Source organism: Chiloscyllium plagiosum, unplaced genomic scaffold (assembly GCF_037043375.1).
Source record: "Chiloscyllium plagiosum isolate Xiang-an unplaced genomic scaffold, Cpla_swu_hap1 HiC_scaffold_14, whole genome shotgun sequence".
Classification (NCBI taxonomy): Eukaryota; Metazoa; Chordata; class Chondrichthyes; order Orectolobiformes; family Hemiscylliidae; genus Chiloscyllium; species Chiloscyllium plagiosum.
Genome location: NW_028270152.1, coordinates 33,567,206 through 33,585,635, shown reverse-complemented (window position 1 = coordinate 33,585,635; position 18,430 = coordinate 33,567,206). Strand labels below are relative to the sequence as shown.

General features: G+C 41.9%; 1 protein-coding gene across 3 annotated transcripts in view; it reads left to right on the top strand.

Moving 5' to 3' along the window:
* The window catches only part of phf2 (PHD finger protein 2), a 154,660-nt gene that overhangs the window by 40,574 nt on the left and 95,656 nt on the right, over positions 1-18,430 (top strand). For all 3 annotated transcript variants that reach the window (XM_043708015.2, XM_087994274.1, XM_043708017.2), the window contains one exon: positions 17,654-17,739. In XM_043708015.2, the coding sequence (XP_043563950.1) occupies positions 17,654-17,739 (86 nt within the window). The remainder of the gene's footprint in view (positions 1-17,653; positions 17,740-18,430) is intronic.

Below are 18,430 nucleotides of genomic sequence, written 5' to 3'. Positions count from 1 at the left end.
GCAAAGGAGTAGGATTTGTGAGTGAATACAGGTAGATTCTAGCATGCCTAAGTGACATACATTGTGAGCCCAACTAATCTATCTGTTGGAGTTCAATTGGCAATCATTCAACACTATTCTCATGCAGTGTAATTTGTTGTTCCATTTGGGATTTTTTACTTTCTTTGAACTCAATAGAACAGAATCAGTAGAAAAGTTTTGGCAGTGTGTAAAACAGTTTTCACTGATATTCTATCCATCAAAAGCAGGATAAATCCAGCTTAGCCAATTAGATTCCCTACAGTGAGGAAACAGGCCCTTTGGCCCAGCCAGTCCACACTGACCCTCCGAAGAGTAACCCACCCAGACCCATTTCCCTCTGACTAATGCACCTAACATTATGGGCAATTTAGCTTGGCCAATTCACCTGACCACATCTTTGGATTGTGGGAAGAAACCGGAGAAAACCCACGCAGTCATGGGGAGAATGTGCAAACTCCACACAGACAGTTGCCTGAGGCTGGAATCGAACCTGGGTCCCGGTGTTGTGAGGCAGCAGTGCTAACCCCAATCAGCCACCATGTCATTATTACACTCTCAATCTTCAATAAAGGCAGTGGACAGGTTGGTGACAGTGTTGTCAAGTAGCATGTGCACAACAAAGACATAGTCACCAGTGCTAAATTTGGGGTCTGCCAAAACTAGCTACCACCAGACCTCAGTACAATCTTGGTGTGATCATTCATAGTAAGCTGAATTCCTGAGATAAGATAAGAGTAACTGTCCTTGACATCAAAGCAACATTTGACCCAATATGACCTTCAGAAACCCTAATAAAATTAAAATGCCTTAGAAATCGGGGAAAACTCCATTGCCTGAAGTCATATCTAGCACAAAGGAAGATGGTTATGAATATAGGAGATCATTAGTTTCAGTACCAGAATGCCACTGAAGGGGTTTCGTGGGAGAGTGTCCTAAGCTTGATTATCTTTAGCAGTTTCATCAATGACTTTCTGTCCAAGGTAACATCAGAAATGAGGATCTTAGCTGGTAATAGCACTGTGTTCAGTTCCTCCTGCAACTCTGAGATAATGGAGCACAGAGGAGGCAATGACTGAGTAGCACTATTGCAGAATTGTTAATCCAGAGAGTCAAGTAATGTTCTAGAGGCCTGGGTTTGAATCCTGCCATGGTAGATGGTGGAATTTGAAGTCAATAAAACAAAAAAAATGGGAATTAATAGTCTAAGGATGACTATGAAACCATGTTGAATCTTGGAAAAATCCACCTGGTTTACTCATGTCGTTTAGGGAAGGAAACTGCCATTCTTGCCTGGTCTGGCCTACATGTGACTCCAGACCCACAGCAATTGGTAGATTCTTAACTGCCTTCTGGGCAATTAAGAATGGGCAATAAATGCTGGCATGGCACCCCCATCCTGTGTCTGAATTAAAAAAAAAAGTTTCTGCTGCATGCAACAGCATCTAAACAACATTCAGGCCGATAAATGACAAATAATGATCATGCCACACACATACTAAGGAATGTTCATCTCCACCAAGACAGAATCTGACCGTATCCCCTTGACTTGCAACAGAATTACTGTTTCTGTAACCTCCAATATCAGGGTTTTGAGCTTTACCACTCAGCAATTTGGGTACAGTTGGATCGCTGCTTGATGCAGTGGCTAAAAGAACTGTTCATTGGGTGCATCATCTGCAATGAGTAACTGACCAACTTAACTTGCTGAAGTCTCTCAATTATCTATAAGGCACAAGTCAGAATTGTGATGGAATACATTCCACTTGCCTGAATGAATGAATGCATCGCCACTAAGATTAAGAAGCTTGACGATACAGGACAAAGTAACTCACTTGCTTATGACTCCATCCACTACCTTTAATATTCACTTCCTCCATCATCAGCACACAGTGGTAGCAGAATATATTATCTCCAAGATGTAGTTCAATAACTCACTAAGACTCCTATAACACAAATGTGGGTTCTCCATTTTGATTTGAAATGGCATCACTGCCACTGGGGCAAACTTCTGAACTTCTCAACAGGTGAACTACTATCACATGAACTTGCATGATTAATGAAGATAGTTCGCTGGTAACTGTTAGAGAAATTGGCGATGGTCAATAAATATTGGTCTGGCTAGCAATGTTAATATTGCACACACAAGGTTAAAAAGAATGAAGTTTATCAATTTTTAATTTCTGCTAAGCATGTGCTGATTTCTCGAGTTAGGCATGCTATTGCAGGTTTTGATCGTGAGCACTGAGTCAGTGGAGAGTATATTTGTTTCTTCTAAACATATGAAACTGCATTTTCAATTGGGCCACATCCACTATGATGCATCCAACTACCTATATGCAGGCTACAATGTGCCGTATTACAATCTCTGTATTTTTGAAAAGCAACAGTATTATTGCATTTTTTTGTTCCAACGGTGGGATGCTCCAATGCTCCATATCTCAACCTTGCATTCTTCTCTTCCTGTCTGTGCATCCAGGTCTTGACATTTCTAGTTTAGTTGCAACTCTTAATCCTCAAGCTCTTCCAAAATACTACAGGTTTCAAGCTCTCTTCTATGATGTCAATAGGTTGCAAGTTCAGATGTGGGCTGCCTTCATATTCTGGTATTGAGATTCAGAGAGGGACAGTGCAGATATCTATGATTGTATTTTTCCATTTGATGTAGCAAGGATTGTATGAAATAGAATGCCAGTTTTTTTTTTATGTGAGCACATAGTCTGAAGCCCCCCTCTGATATACAGTACACATAGTTCTACAGCAGCAACCACATATTGGACATTTTGTTTTGGGTGAGATAAAATGAGGCAACCCAGTATTACTTGCAAAACCTGAAAAAGATTGTAAAGGAAATAGCCCTGCTAGTTAATTAAAATTTTCAATAGGGACCATGTCTAAAGCATTAAAGAGACATTTTCTGTTGCTATATTATCAAAAATAAGTTTTGCCAACCAGAAAAAATAATTTCAATGAAAAATTCTGACAGCTATAGTATAACATTTTGGCAAAGATTTTAGTCACCTTACTATTCCTGATGAAGGGCTTATGCCCGAAACATCGATTCTCCTGCTCCTCGGACGCCGCCTGACCTGCTGAGCTTTCCTTGTGAACTGCATATCCTCAGGCACTGGCTGAAAGGCAAGGTGCCAGGAAGTCTGACTGATACTCCTCCAGTACAAAATGCTTGGTCTGGTTGTAACTGATTACCTCTGAGGCTTTGTAACCTCTTTGCCATTGTTTTCTATAGCTGCTGACTGCTATTTAATTTAGTTTGGCTATGGGTCAAATTAGAATGTCCAATTTGGGCCCATGGTCACTTAAGCACACTCCCTTCTATTGATACCTTGAAGTGTCTTGCAAAACTTACAGGCTCAGATCATATTCTCGTGCAGGCACATACCAAGTCTCATATGGATAGTTCAACTCCCTGAGCATCTGTGCTCTCTATTGTACATAGACAACAATACCCTATCGACTATCTTCCATGTGCACATCAATAAGCTTCACAGTACAGTGTACAAATAACAATACATAAATTGAAAATTAACCACTACTTACATGCACTGTCTAAAACCTCAAATCTCTTTGGGCTTAGCAGCACCCAGTAGAGTAAAATTTATACATACAATAATTATATATAATCCTTTCACAGTGTAGTCTGGGTTAATTAATTTTTTGGCTCCCACTGTAGCAGCACATGGTCCATAGTCAGTTTTGGGTGAGTTTCTTCTTCCAGCAGAATCTAACTGTGAGGTCAGTGAGGCAGATCAAAGTAAACAAATCGTACAACACAGCTCGGAATGACAGAAGATATACCCAGGGATGTATCTCCACATTTGAGCCCCAGTCCCAGAGGTCATCTCCCCAGTTAGACAGTTTGATTTCCCTGATACTGTTTAGAATTTGCTCTGTCTGTTGAATAACATTAGTAAAACTTTGTATGTGTTTGCCAAGTGTGTCTGGACCTGCTGTAGTTTTTCAGATAGAAACTCATGCCAATGTCATCTTTCTCCTAATAATGCCCTAAAGTTTGTCTGAGCTCATCACTGACATTGACAAAGATTTCACTCCTCCTATGGATGTCTGTGAGCTCAATTAGACCTATGTTGGTTGGTGTGTGTGACCTAATACCATGGTGGTGTTCTGGATGTTATATGTGATGGTCCAGTTCTGGCAGTGTTTTATGGAAGTTGTAATGCAGTATTTCTCCTTCCCCCATAAGCTACTTTGGTGACATTTCTGTTCAGGCTCCAGAACCTCCACAGTACAGTTTAGAACAGTGTTTGCCAAAAAACCACACAAACATATATGGGAATGGGCATACAGTTCAACACACAAATGTCTGCTGACATTTATCCAGAGTTTCCCTCTTTCTCAACAATAACCATACTCCCTCTCGGATTATGCTGAAAATTTCGATCTTGAATACTTGTAATCCATTTTGATCAGAATCCCCAGTACCATCCCTGTAGCCTTTCCTGGGGACCCCTTACAATTGTAATTAAATCAAACCTTGTCAATGGTGTAATTGATCATTTGAAAATTGGGGTATCTGTAGAACAAGTGCTCTACTTGCTTGGTCAGGAAATGACATCTGGATGAATGGGAATGGTTTATAGGGATATAGGCCAAATGCTGGAAAATAGGACTAGATTAGTTTAAGGTATCTGTTTGGCATGGACAAGTTGGACAAAAGGGTCTGTTTCCATCTTGTACATCTCTATGGAACCTGCTTGAGGTTGTCCCTCAACTGTTTTATCATCCATTGGACATAGATGCTGCCCTGGATCCTCTTCTCTTACCCACTGTCTTCATCTGTCTTTTCCCAGATCATCCCATTTATGGGCCTTCTAGCATCATTACCAGATGTTGGTCTGCCTGATATCATTTATTTCCCCCGGGCATCGAGCTAACTGTCCAACACTTTAATTTGCTGTGTTAAAAGTCTGACCTTATTCAGATAAGTGGACACTTATGCTGTGTAAGCTGTTGCCAAATCTTGCAACAGATCTCTTTTATTACACCCATTGGCCTGGGTCTGGGCTTCCCTCTGTCAATCCCAGTTTTCCATCCAATAGCTGATGTGTCAAGCAAAAATATAATTTCTGAAGTTGGAAAAGGTGTCACTCTGGCGTCTGGGTTCCGGATATATCTAATACCGCTGGTACCGATTCGTGGTGCATGTTATTATACAGGGTTTTGGCTGTGTGTTTCAAATACATCCTATTTTGTGATCCTAGGATAGTCCTCGGTCAAAAGTGTGCACTTCTGGCTCATTTTAGCCCATTTCAAATTTCATGTAGGACATAGCTCCCCCAAGACATTCCCAGGGTGTGATTGCCCAATTTCCAGCTCTTTGTCTGGTGGCCAGATACCCCATTTCTGCACGTCTGTTTGTGAAAAACTCCACCAGTCACCTGTGATGTTTATGTTCAGGTAGCAGTAATCTGAGCTCTCATTTGACTTCCTTCACACAACCTTCTGGTTGTTACACCTCAATATCATGAGTTTATTGGGATGGACCCACATAACAACATCCTCACATTCACCTGCCTCTGGATGGGAAGAACCACATAGAGCCTGGATATGCGTATACTTGCCCAATTAGCATTTCTGACAATTGCATCCTGGCATTTCAGTCAATGATGTAGACCAGCAGATTAGAAGACCATATGACATAGGAGTGGAAGTATGGCCATTCGGCCCATCGAGTCCACTCCGCCGTTTAATCATGGCTGATGGGCATTTCAACCCACTTACCCCAGACTCTCCCATAGCCCTTAATTCCTTCAATCTCTACCTTGAAGACACCCAACATCCTGGCCTCCACTGCGCTCCATGGCAATGAATTCCACAGGCCCACCACTCTTTGGCTAAAGAAATGTGTCCTCATTTCCGTTCTAAATTGACCCCCTCTAATTCTAAGGCTGTGCTGACGGGTCCTAGTCTCCCCGTCTAACGGAAACAACTTCCCAGCATTCACCCTTTCTAAGCCATGCATTATCTTGTAAGTTTCTATTAGGTCTCCCCTCAACCTTCTAAACTCAAATGAATACAATCTCAGGATCCTCAGCCATTCATCGTATGTTAGGCCTACCATTCCAGGGATTATCCATGTGTATCTCCACTGGACACGCTCCAGTGCCAGTATGTCCTTCTTGAGGTGTGGGGCCCAAACTTGGACACAGTATTCTAAGTGGAGCCTAACCAGAGCTTTATAAAGTCTCAGAAGCACATCGCTGCTTTTATGTCCAACCCTCTTGGGATAAATGACAACATTACATTTGCTTTCTTAATCACGGACTCGACCTGCAAGTCAATCTTTGGAGAATCCTGGACTAGCACTCCCAGATCCCTTTGTATTTTGGCTTTAGCAATTTTCTCACCGTTTAGAAAATAGTCCTTGCCTGTATTCTTTCTTCCAAAGTGCAAGCCCTCGCATTTGCTCACATTGAATTTTATCAGCCATTTCCTGAACCACTTTCCTAAACTGTCTAAATCTTTTTGCAGCCTCCCCACCTCCTCAGTACTACCTGCCTGTCCGCCAAACTTTGTATCATCGGCCAAACTTTTCCAGAATGCTCCCAGTCCCTTCATCCAGACCATTAACATATAAAGTGAATAGCTGTGGCCCCAACACTGAACCCTGCTGGACACCACTTGTCATCAGCTTCCAATCCGAAAAAAAACCTTTTATCCCAATTCTCTGCCTTCTGTCAGATAGTCATTCCTAATTCCACGCCAGTAGCTCATCTCAAACACCATGGGCTCTCACCTTACTCAATTATATGTTGTCATTATGGAGAAATTTCCCAAAACTTGGTTTTATTGAATTCTCTCAATTCCTGTTTTGCTAATCAAATGCTTGTGTGTCAGTGCTGAACTCGGGTATGTCATTGGTTAATCTAGAAGCAGGTTGATGTGTTGGCATTGTCAGACACCCAGATGATTAATATTTCGATGACAAGATTAGATGGCTAAAAGATAAAATGTCCTTTGATTTGAATAAGATGAGGTTGAGGTGATGAAAAATAGCCAAAGGCTAACAATGGCCTAAATGACAAAAATGGTGATGATGGCCGTCTACCATACTCTACTATTGGTGTGTGGTGTGTATGCGTGCGTGTTGCTTGGACAGACTGTGTCTAATGGGGCTATTGTGCACCAAAGCTTGCCTCTTCTGGCCAGAATTGGTGGGGCTGCTTGTGGTTCACTTCCCAAGGTTGAAGCCTTAGGAGGGACAGTGTCCAGGATCCTTATCTGAATTGGTAACTGGGACTGGTCTTGGATCGAGATTGAGAATTTGGATGGGGTCTTGATCAATGATTGGTCCAGGGTCTGGATCAGAATGCGGATTAAGGTCCACTTTCCCCAGTTCACCAAGAAGCTCTTGGAGTTGGTGGCTGTTTCTTTGGGCTCTGTACGCTTTTAACTGATTTATGTGGTACCACCTAGCTTTTCCTGGATTTTGCAAAATTCTGTACATGGAGGGGCTGGCCTTGTCCATCACAGAGTGGGAACCTGAATATCTGAGGTGAGGAATGTTCCTGGCTGGAAAATTTGTAATGTCATCCACTGCCCTACTTCGTAACTACCTGGTTCACTTTCCCATTGCTTCATTTGTGCAACCTGTACATTTTCGAATAAAATTTTCACTGTTTTGTTGCATCAGAGGGTTTTGCAGTCAGAGCTGAGGAACATTAGCATTAATTTTGCCTTCTTGACATCCTCAAGCAATGGTAACCCTTAGTGGGTGCTGTCAAAAAACATATGGGGGTCAGAAGTGGGCTCAAATATGGGGAACGTTTTTGCTGTCTCCAGCAATTGTGCCACTGTAAGTAGCGTTATATAAAATAATTGAATTATTGTTCTGGCCGTCCTAATGGGTTCTGGTCAATGGGTTCATTGGGCTAGGATAAGATCCTGGGGGTGCTGAGGGATCTACACCCTCTAGAAATGGAGGTGGCAGTACACAAATATACTGCTCTTGCAATTTCTATGGGCTTGTTCTTCCATTTCCTCCCAATCTAACCCATAATCGCTGCCCCCATCTGATTATTTTTTCCAAAATGTGCATATCATTCCCTTTAATTTTTCAACCTCGCACTGGCATTTCGAATGGTCATCAGTGCGGCCTCTCTTTGTTTTACTTTGTTTTGCTTTACCTGCCTGGTTCAGGACTCTGAGCATCGCCTGTAGGTTTTTGTATTTCTTGGCCAGCTCATCTACAGCTTTTTGGGCTGCATCCTGATTACTGACCGTGCGCGGTGCCTCCAAGTATGCTTTATCGCACTGAGTCTGAACGGTTTTCAGTGTACTCTGTTTGCCTGATTTCTCTGCTCCTGCTCTGCTGCTTCGAATGTTACTTTCTCCAGTTTCTGCTTCACTTCCTGCAGCTCCTTACTTAACTTCATCTTCTCCCATTCTCTATTTCTCAATTGCTTCATGCAGCTTGCTATCACTACAGCCTTGCTGAGATTTGAAGTGTAGTTCCCTTCAGTTTCCGCTCTCTCAATCTCTGTCTTTTTCTTTCAATCTCTAGTTTCTTGACAACTTGTGCATCTTCTGATTCTGTATTCGACTTACAATCCTTGTGTCATACCGCTGAACATGATCCCAAATTAAAGTGTTCTCACCTGCCTACTTCTGGCCATATCCCTCCAAAACTTTCATATTCATATATCTATTTAAACGTCTTTTGAAAGGTGTAATTATACCCACATCCACCACTTGCTCTGGAAGTTTATTCCAAACGTGAACCACCATTTGTGTAAAAAACAAATTTTTTAATGTCTTTTTTAAGCCACTGTCCTCTCTGCTTAAAAATATACCCCCTTGCCTTGAAATCCCCCATTCTAGGGAAAAGACACCTCCCATTAATCCTGTCTATACCCTCATGATTTTATAAATCTCTTAAGGTCATGTCTCAACCTCAAAGTCCCAGTCTATCCCGCCTTTCTTTATAACTCAAACTTGACATACCCAGCAACATCCTGGTAAATCTCTTCTGAACTGTGTCTTGCTTAATAATATCATCCCTATAATAGGGCGACCAGAACTGGACGCAGTACTCCAGAAGAAGCCTCACCAATGTCCTGTATAACTTCAACATGACTTCCCAACTCCTGTACTCAATATGACTGAGCAATGAAGGCAAGCATTTTAAACACTTTTTAACCACCCTGACTATATGTGATGCAAACTTCAAAGAACTATCAACCTGAACCCTTAGGTCCCTCTTCTACCACTACCCCTGTTACAAGCACAAAATTTATAGCCCTGTCATTGATCGGATATCTTCACTCTTTTTTTACCCACTTCAGTCCTGGCTGTCATGTGGGGGACTTGTTTTCATAAATCAGACTCAGCCTGGATGTCAGGGAATTCAAGGTTGGTGGGTTATACAAATCTTTTGAATCAAAACCTTTCACTTCCTCAACAATGCTGATGTCAATCACAGTTGGAGCAGATTGGAAACACATTAGCAGGGAAAAAGAATGATCTTTTGTTTCTGTCATTCATTTTTGCTCAATATGCACATAAAATAAGGTTTTGCGTAGTTTCATACAGGATGTTTTCTGTTTATGTTTTATGTCTGAATACAGGTATTACCTTTTCCTCAGTGACTTATAGGGCTGGACTTCAGGGGGCAGAACAGACCATTCTGTAAAACCTGTTCTATGGCACTAACCCACGAGAGCAGCGTAAAAAGGCTGAGGGTCAGACTTCTGCCTCTTAATAACAAGAAGTCCCACTCCTGAGGGCTGCCAGCCAGTCAGATTCCAGCAGTCCAAGAATTGCCAGTATTGGATGCTGCTGGGATTGCAAGCATCTCCGTGAAGATGTGTGATGGTAAATGGAGTGAAGTAAGTCCCTGACATATAGGATGAAAGGATCAGGCACATCGTGGAGGAGGAGTGGGAATGATTATTGCAGGCCAGGTGGGGAGGATTAAAGTGACACCTTTGGAGTGGATGTCCTTGCTTGTATACCCCTCTGCCTGCTTTTTCAGAAAAACAGTTTAAAAACTAGTCAGTGGATTTTGTCCTGACTTCCACTGTCCAGTGATTTTTGGCAGTGGTGGAGGATTTCTACTCTTGACCAGTATTAGCATAAGATGTAGGAGCAGAAATTAGGCCAGTCAGCCCATGGCTGATAAGTTTCTCAATCCCATTCTCCCACTCTCTCCCCATAACTCTTGGTTCCCTTGATACTCAAGAATATATCTATCTTAGTCTTAAAATATACTCAGTGACCTGGCCTCCACTGCCTTCTGTGGCAATGAATTCCATAGATTCACCACTGTGGCTGAAGAAGTTTCTCCTTAACTCTGTTCTGAAAGGTCTTCTCTTTACTCTAAGGCTCTGCCCTCAGGTCCTAGTCTCTCCTACCAATGGAAACATATTCCTAACATTTTCTCTGTCCAGGTAATTCAATATTCTGTATGTTTCAATTAGATCCCCCCTCATCCTTCTAAACCCAATTGAGTCCTCAAACGTTCCTCATATTTAAGCTTTTCATTCCTTGGACCATTCTCGTGAACCTCCTCTGAACACACTCCAGGGCCAGTACATCCTTCCTGAGATATGGGGCCCAAAACTCCAAATGTGGTCTGACCAGAGCCATATAGAGCCTCAGAAGTACATCCCTGCTTTTACATTCAAGTCCTCTCAAAATAAATGCCATCATTGCATTTGCCTTCCTGACTACTGACTCAACCTGCACGTTTACCTTGAGAGAATCCTGGACTAGAACTCCCAAGTCTCTTTGCACATCAGATTTTCTCCCCATTTAGAAAATTGTCCATGCCTCTATTCTTCCTCCTAAAGTGCATGGCCTCACACTTTCCCATGTACTCCATCCGCCACTTCTTTGTCCAAATACATCTGCAGTCTCCCCGCCTCCTCATTACTATCTGTCCCTCAACCTGTCTTTGTATCGTCTGCAAACTTAGCCAGAATACCCTCAATTTCTTCATCTCGATAAATAATATATAAAGTGAAAAGTTGTGGTCCCACCTTTGAGCCTTGCAGAACACCACTTGTGGCTGCCATCCTGAGAATTATCCTTTTATCCCACTTTCTGCTTTCTTCCAGACAGCTAAGCTTGTATCCGTGCTAAGCTTGCATCTTGCCTCTGACACCATGGGCCCTTATCTTAGTCAGTAGCCTCCTGTGCGGCACCTTGTTGAAGTCTTCTTGAAGTCCAGGTAGATAACGTCCGTTGGCTCTCCTTGGTCTAACCTGCTTGTTACTTAATCAAAGAATTCTAGCAGATTTGTCAGACATGCGATCCATGTAATGAAACCATGCTGACTTTGTCCTATTTTGCCATTCAGAAATCTCATCCTTCACAATGGATTCCAGATCTTACCCATGACCGAGGTTAGGCTAATCGATCTGTAATTTTTCCTCTTTTGCCTTATTTCCTTTTTAAACAGGGGTCTCACATTAGCAATTTTCCAGTCCTCTGAGACTTTCCCTGATTCTAGCGATTCTTGACAGATCGCCACTAACGCCTCCACTATCTCTTCAGCTATCTCCCTTTGAACTCTGGGATGTAGTCCATCTGGTCCAGGTGATTTTTTTCATCTTCAGGCCATTCAGTTTTCTAGCACCTTCTCCTTGGTGACGGCCACCATTCTCAGCTCTGCCCCCTCGCTTCTTGCATTTTTGGGATATTACTTGTGTCTTCCGCTGTGAAGACAGATACAAAGTAATTATTCAGTTCCTCAGCTGTTTCCATGTTCGCCACTACTATCTCTCCAGTGCCATTTTCCAGCGGCCCAATGTACACCTTTGCCTGTCTTTTGCCCTTTATATATCTAAAGGAACTATTACAGTCTTCCTTTATATTTCTGACCAGTGTACTCTCATATTTAACCTTCTCCCTCCTTTCTTTTTTTTTGTTGCCCTCTGTAGGTCTTTGTAAGCTTCACAATCCTCTGGTTTCCCATTGCCCTTCCCACACTATATGTTTTTCCTTTTGCTTTTCTGCTATCCCTGACTTCCATAGTCAGCCATAGTTGCCTCATCCTTCCTGAATCATGCTTCTTTTTCCTCAGGATGAAACTCTGCTTGTCTCCTGAATTACTCCCAGAAACACTTGCCAATGCTGTTCCACTGTTTGTCCTGCTAGGCTCCTCTCTTGGTCACTTCTACCCATCCCCTCCCTCATGCCTCTGTAGTTGCATTTATTCAGCTGTAATACCATTACCTCTGATTCTGTCTTCTCCCTCTCAAATTGCAGAGTAAGTTCAATCATGTTATGATCACTGCCTCCTAAGGGTTCTTTCACCTTAAGCTTCCTTATCATGTCTGCTCATTGTACAACACTAAATCCAGTTTACCTGTTCCCTAGTAGGCTCCACCAGAAGCTGCTCCAAAACCCATCTCATAGTAATTCCACAAATTCCTTTTCTTGCAATCCACTACCAACCATGATCACTGTAACTTTTCCTTTCCTACACATCTTTTCTATCTCCTGGTGTATCATGCGCCCCAGTTCCTGACTACCATTTTGAGGCCTATACATAACTCCAACTATGAGCAGGAACAGACACGGGACTGCTGAGTAAGTGAGGTAATATATTTGGGTGTTTGCTTTACCTGAAACACTACTTAGGTAGTATCTCCCACCCATCCTCTTCCTCTAACCAACAAAAAAGGTTCTGTGCACTGATTTGTAAGGTTACTAGTTTTTTCAATAATTTCTTTGGAATTCAGAACAGTGGGAATGAATATTAGGGCAGTTGCATGCTCCTCCTGTAGGATGTGGGAGGTAAGGATTATCACTTGTGTCCCCACTGACTTCATCTGTGGGAAGTGCACTCAACTCCAGTCCCTCAGAAACCACGTTAGGGAGCTGGAGCAGGATGAACTTCTGATCATGTGGGAGGTGGAGGGGATAATAGAGAAGAGTTACAGGGAGATAGTCTCATCCCAGGTACAGGAAAAAGATAGGTGGAAGGGGATGGAAAGTGCAGTGCAGGGATCCCCCGTGACCATTCCCCTCAATAGTAAGTATACCATTTTGGATACTGTTGGGAGGAGGTGGGGGGGAACTACCAGGGAAAAGCCAGAGTGGCCACGTCTTAGGCACTGAGCCTGGCTATGTGGCTCAGAAGGGAAGGATTCCTGACTCAATATTAGATAGGCTGACTGGGGGGGTGGGGAGGGCGTGGGAGGTCATATTGGATTTGGTGCTAGGCAACGACCCAGACCAGGTGTCAGATCTCTTGGTGGGAGAGCATTTCAGTGACAGTGACCACAGCTGCCTCACCTTTACCATAGCCATGGAAAAGGATAGGAACAGTCACTATGAGAAGGTGTTTAATTGGGGGAGGGGAAATTATACTGCTATTAGATAAGAGCTGTGGAGTATAAATTGGGAACAATTGTTCTACAGAAAATGTACAACAGAAAAGTGGAGGCTGTTTAAGGAGCACTTGTTACGAGTATTGGATAACTTTGTCCCACTGAGAGTTGTCCCACAGGCAAGGAATGTTAAGGTGAAAGGGCCTTGGATGACAAGAGAAGAGGAGCTTCTCATCAAGAGGAAGAAGGAAGCTTACTTAAGGTTGAGGAAGCAAGGATCTGGCACAGCTTTAGAGGATTACAGGGTAGCTAGGAAATAACTCAAAAATGGACTGAGGAGAGCTAATAGGGGGCACAGGAAAGCCTTGGCAGGAAGGATTAGGGAAAACACAAAGGCATTCTACACTTACATGAGGAATAAGAGAATGATCAGAGAGAGGATCGGGCCGATTAGGAATAGTGGAGGGAACTTATGCCTGTAGTCTGAAGAGGTAGGGGAGGCCTTAAATACATTTTTTCCTCGATTATTCACTAGACAGAGGGAGCTTGTTGATAGTGAGAACATGGTGGACGAGGTTAATAGGCTTGAACAGATTAATATTAAGGAAGTGAATGTGCTGAAAGTTCTGGGAAACACCAAGACAGATACGTTCCCAGGGCTGGACCAGATATATCCAAGGTTACTATGGAAGTGAGGAATGAGATTGCTGCTCCTCTGGTGACGATCTTTGCATCCTCACTCTCCACAGGATTAGTACCAGATGATTGGAGGGATGCGAATGTCGTTCCTTTGTTCAAGATAGGGAATAGGGAAATCCCTGGGAATTACAGACCAGTCAATCTTAGGTCTATGGTGAGCAAGTTACTGGAAAGGATTCTGAGAGATAGGATGTATGACTATTTGGAAAAACATAGTTTGATTAAAGATAGTCAGTATGACTTTATAAAGGACAGGTCATGTCTCACCAGCCTTGTTGAGTTCTTTGAGGATGTGATGAGACAAGTTGACGAAGGTTAAGCAATGGATGTGATATATATGGATTTCAGTAAGGCAGTTGATAAGGTTCCCCAGGGTAGGATCATTCAGAAAGTTAGGAGGTATGGAGTACAGTGAAACTTGGCTGTCTGGATACAGAATTGGCTGGCCCAAAGATTACAGCGAGTGGTAGTGGATGGAAAGTAGTCCACCTGGAGGTCAGTGACCAGTGGTGTCCCACAGGGATCAGTTCTTGGGCCTCTGTTCTTTGTAGTTTTTATAAATGACTTAGATGAAAAAGTGGAAGGGAGAGTTAGTAAGTTTACCAATGACATGGTTAGTGGTTTTCTAGGTAGTGCCAAGGGCTGTTGCAGGCCACAACAAGATATTGACAGGATGCAGAACTGGGCTGAGAGGTGGCAGATGGAGTTCAACCTGGATAAATGCGAAGTGATTAATTTTGGAAGGTCGAATTTGAATGCTGAATACAAGGTTAAAGACAGCATTCTTGGCAGTATGGAGTAACAGCGGGATCTTGGGGTCCACGTAGATAGATCCTTCAAAGTTGCCACCCAAGTTGATAGAGTTGTTAAGAGGGTATATTGTTAACAGGGGATTGAGTTTAAGAGCTGCAAGGTTTTGTTGAGCTCTATAAAACCCTATTTAGAGCACACTTGCAATATTGTGTCCAGTTCTGATTGCTTCATTATAGGAAAGATGTGAATGCTTCAGAGAGGGTGCAGAAGAGATTTACCAGGACGCTGCCTGGATTGGAGGGCTTGTCTTATGAAGAGAGATTGAGTGAGCTAGAACTTTTCACACTGGAGAGAAGAAGGAAGAGAGGTGACTTGACAAAGGTGTACAAGGTAATGAGAGGTGTAGGTAGAGTGGATAGCCAGAGACTTTTCCCCAGGGCAGAAATGGGGTCATAATTTTATGGTCATTGGAGGAAGGTAGGGGAGATGTCAGAGGTAGGTTCTTTACGCAGAGAATGGTGCTTGTATGGAATGCACTGCTAGCGGTGGTAATAGAGTCAGAGACATTAGGGACATAAGTGACTGCTGGACAAGTGCATGGACAGCAGTAAATTGAGGACTGTGTAGGATAGGTCGATCTTAGATTAAGATATATGCTCGGCACAACATCGTGGGCTGAAGGGCCAGTACTGTGCTGTTCTGTTCTCTGTTCTACTTTCTTTTTAACCTTTGCAGTTCCTCAGTTCTACTCACACAGATTCTATATCATCTGACCCTACTTCATTTCTTACTAATAGGACAACCCCATCCCCTCTGCCCACCTGCCTATCTTTTCGATAGGATGTATATCCTTGAATGTTCAGCTCCCAGTCCTGATCCCCTTGTAGCTACGTCTCCGTGATGATACTTGCCAATTTCGATCTGCACCACAATCTCAATTACCTTATTTCTTATACTGCGTGCATTCAGATATAACACCTTCAATCCTGTGTTAACCGTCCCTCTTCACATTGTCATTTGTTTGTCCAGTGTGCTTGAAGTTTGATTGCTAACCCTTTCTGTATGCTCTATTCTATTTGTGTTTGTGCCGGAGATTTTAATAACCTCTCCTGAGTTCTGCACTTTTACCTCCTCCTTTAATTTGGGTCTTCTAACCTCCCCTGTAACTGAACCCCTCCGCCCCCATTTAGTTTAAAGCCCTGTGCACAGCCCTAGTTATGCGATTCGCTAGGACTCTGGTCCCAGCATGGTTCAGATGAAGACCACCCATCAGAACAGGTCCCTTCTTCCCCTGTACTGGTGCCAGTGTCCCATTTCTCCCATACAAATCTTAAAACCACATATATACCTGTTTAATCTTATTGACCCTGTGCCAGTTAGCTTGTGGCTCAGATAGTAATCTAGAGATGATTACGTTTTTGATTCTGCTTTTTAATTTAGCTCCTAGCTGTTGATACTCCCTTAGCAGAATCTCTTCCCTAGTTGGACCATGACCACTGGATCTTTACCCTCCTACTCCAAGTTCCCCAGCAGCCCATATGAGATATCCTGAACCTAGCTTTATTCATTCGTCAACATTGGTTGAGGTCAGAATTTGTCGTGACACCCTTGATGGGTGAGTGGTCTGCTAATATTCATTGTCAATGTGTAAAAATGAGTAATGGTTTACTGGATGATGCACTGGAGGTTGAAATAATGTTTTAGTGGGACTGAGGACGATAAACATTAAAGACTTATAAAACAAAAAGAAAAATACAGTTGCTGAGGTATAGTACTGTGGAATTTTTATTGCAGAGGGCACTGTAGCTTCAGTGGGAAATGAGAAATTGGAGGAAATAAATGAAAATCAGTTTATTGGATTTGAGATGATATTGCTGTCTACCTCTTAATAGTAGCTACAGTTCTGAGCATCACAGCCCTCCTGAATGTTCGGGTTTACAATTTCCATCTGCTTGTGCAAATCAGGTCAAAACTCCTATGAACTGCTATACATTTTGAGCTAAAATCTTTGTTTCATTTTTTTGGATTATTTCTGAGGTTGTATCAGCTATCTTTGTTTCATTTTTTTTTGGATTATTTCTGAGCTTGTATCAGCTATCTTTGTTTCTTTTTTTTTGGATTATTTCTGAGGTTGTATCAGCTATCTTATGTATTTGGATAACCTTAAATTCCTTTTTGTTCCATTAGTTTGCAAAGAGGTTTGTTCATTTCATTGTTTAATATTATAACAGTGACCTATCAGCCACAAGGCATGACTATTTCTATTCCACTTCTAATATTTCATATGTTCTACATTTACAAATGAAATAATGTAGAGTTGGTTCTGATATAATGTGATAATTCCATTCTCGTGCAACCTTGCATTATAAGAAAATTGAGCAATAGCCTCGCCATTTAAGCTAATGGGGCCGGAATTGCTTTCTAGCCAATGCAGTTAAGGAAAGTTCATGTTCTACAAATAATGGTCTAAATTCTTCAATTGTGTTAAAGCTAATTTGCATTAAGAAACATGTGTTATAACAGTACTGACTGTTCTGCCTTTCTTAAAAGGGTGTAATGAATTAGATAGGTCCTATTAAGGGTGGGTGATGCATCTCTTCTGAAATTTACATCTACCCATGATTTAACTTTGCAGTCATTCATATGGATCATGATTTATTCAACTTTATCATTTAGGTGAACCTTTATTGTTATGATTTATTAAAAAACCTGAATCTGTTGTTAATCTGCATTATTTAAAATTATCGCTTTATATAGGTTACAGAGAACAAAACACAGCAAACACCAAGTCATTTATAAATAATTGTTTCAGAATGAATGCAGCCTTTCATTGATGTAACATGCCTTTATATTTGGAATGATTACAGCTGTGTTGGCGTTGAAGAGGATGAGGCACCAGATATTGATATCTATCACTGTCCAAACTGTGAAAAAACTCACGGCCAGTCTACAAGTAAGTTATGCATCTGGATTTTGTTTGAAAATAAAAGTTTGATTAGCATATTCTATTATGTTTGTGCAACAAGCCATATCCCTTTTAAATCAATGTTTGCTATTATACTAATGTAACAAAAATTAGAACTTTCCTCCAGCTCAATAGGTATGCTTTGAAAAGTTAACATTGTAAATAATTTGACATTATGCCTCAATGGAGTTTATATGCAATTCTGGAGTCATGATTTTGAGTCAAAGATAGCAGAAACTCCAGAGTAATTTGTTCCCTTGATATGAAACTACAAATGTTAAAGTGAGATTTTTAAGGAAAGAATGATTACTCTGTCGTCATTTGTCTTTATATATACCAATTTCATTGCTTTTGATCTTCCGTTAACATGGAAGCCATGCTGCCATTCACATGCCTAATTTCTTTCTCCTTTTTGTCTTTGGTGCCCTTGATTTACCTAGCTCTGTAGCTAACTCAGATATGGGCCACACCTCTACTTCTCGGATACTGGGGGGTACAAACTTGAATATGGTGCATAACTAGCCAGTTATACGACAACTATATCAAGCTCTTAACTTTCTTACTGTTTCACCCTAGTATGGGGATCTCATAATGCTAAGGTTAAATATTACAATTTTACCCCAACCTAACTAAAACAGTCAAAACCAGAGATTGAATCTGGTTTACTGTCACGGCCTCT